Source organism: Cyprinodon variegatus, unplaced genomic scaffold (assembly GCF_000732505.1).
Source record: "Cyprinodon variegatus isolate N-32 unplaced genomic scaffold, C_variegatus-1.0 Scaffold1053, whole genome shotgun sequence".
In the NCBI taxonomy this organism is placed as follows: domain Eukaryota; kingdom Metazoa; phylum Chordata; class Actinopteri; order Cyprinodontiformes; family Cyprinodontidae; genus Cyprinodon; species Cyprinodon variegatus.
In genome coordinates, this window is record NW_015151506.1 from 214629 (window position 1) to 215782 (window position 1154).

The 1154-nt window shown below is 36.7% G+C and overlaps 1 protein-coding gene across 1 annotated transcript in view; it reads right to left on the reverse strand.

Annotated features, from left to right (window-relative positions):
* LOC107101092 (sialin-like) overlaps positions 1-1154 on the reverse strand; it is a 26350-nt gene that overhangs the window by 12390 nt on the left and 12806 nt on the right. The window contains exon 7 of the mRNA XM_015399854.1: positions 730-891. Within this exon, the coding sequence (XP_015255340.1) occupies positions 730-891 (162 nt within the window). The remainder of the gene's footprint in view (positions 1-729; positions 892-1154) is intronic.

The window sequence follows — 1154 nt, forward strand, 5'->3', positions numbered from 1 at the left end:
CCTGCTAAAAAAAAATCTCTCATCTTTTGCGGTTTATCGTTAAAATGATCAACAATTTGGAGCCTAAAAGGAACAGGAACGTTTCAGCCGTTGTGTTTTTATTTTAATTTTCTCATAGTGTCATCCTTTTCCTCTCATTTATTACTCAACTTATCTGAATTAAAGTTGATTTCAAATTGACTTAATTTATTTAATGTTTGTACTGTATTTATTGTTTTAAAGATATGATTTAAAAACCTAGTCCACAAGCATCCTCATTCACATTTTCCCCTAAATTATCACGTTATGATACATGTTTACATTATTTATTGGCTGCATCTAAAAATATCAAAAATACATTTAAGCATAGATATGAAATAATAGAATATAACATACAATAACCTAAATTATATCATTGTACTAAGTCATGAAATAAATTCAGTTTAGTCTGTCAAATCAGCTGCCTGTAGTGTCTTTAAATGTCCAGCAGGTGTCAGTATTCTGTAAGACAGTATCATAAATATTTCAGTGTAATTTTAATCTATATTAATTGTTAAATGATTAAATTATATATTCTGCAATAACCGAAAACCGCAGTTTACTCTAATAATGTGAGACAACAATAAATTTATTATAAGATTTCCTTCACTGAGAGATTTTTCTGAACTTTTTTTTTTCTTTTTAAAATTTTTTTCCCCCCACATTCCGAAGAACGTTCCTTTTGCGAACGGCAGTAAAACCGTCCCTCACCGACTGCAGGTCGAAGTGCAGGATGTCGTTCATGTAGGTGGGCAGGGAGGTGAGCAGCGTGTAGAAGGACCAGTTGGAGCACATCTGGGTGATGATGATGGTCCACAGCGGGACGGACGTCAGCATGGACAGGAGGGGCAGCGACCAGCCGTGACCTTTGCCCTGGGGGGGGTGGGTGGGGGGACATATTTAGCCCAACCCATATCTGCAGTAACATCTTTACAAGAAAGAAGTCCTCAAATGTAAAAGATAAAACTGGAGAAGATCAGAAACTGGAACTCTAAAGGAGAAGTGAGGCGGAAAACGTCCCCAAGCTGTTCGCTTGAAGTGGTTTAAAACCAGTAAAAGTCCTGAATGACGCCTCATCCCAGCATCCTCCTGAGTAAATGTAATTAAAGACACAAGCTTGAGCAGAAAAATCTGAT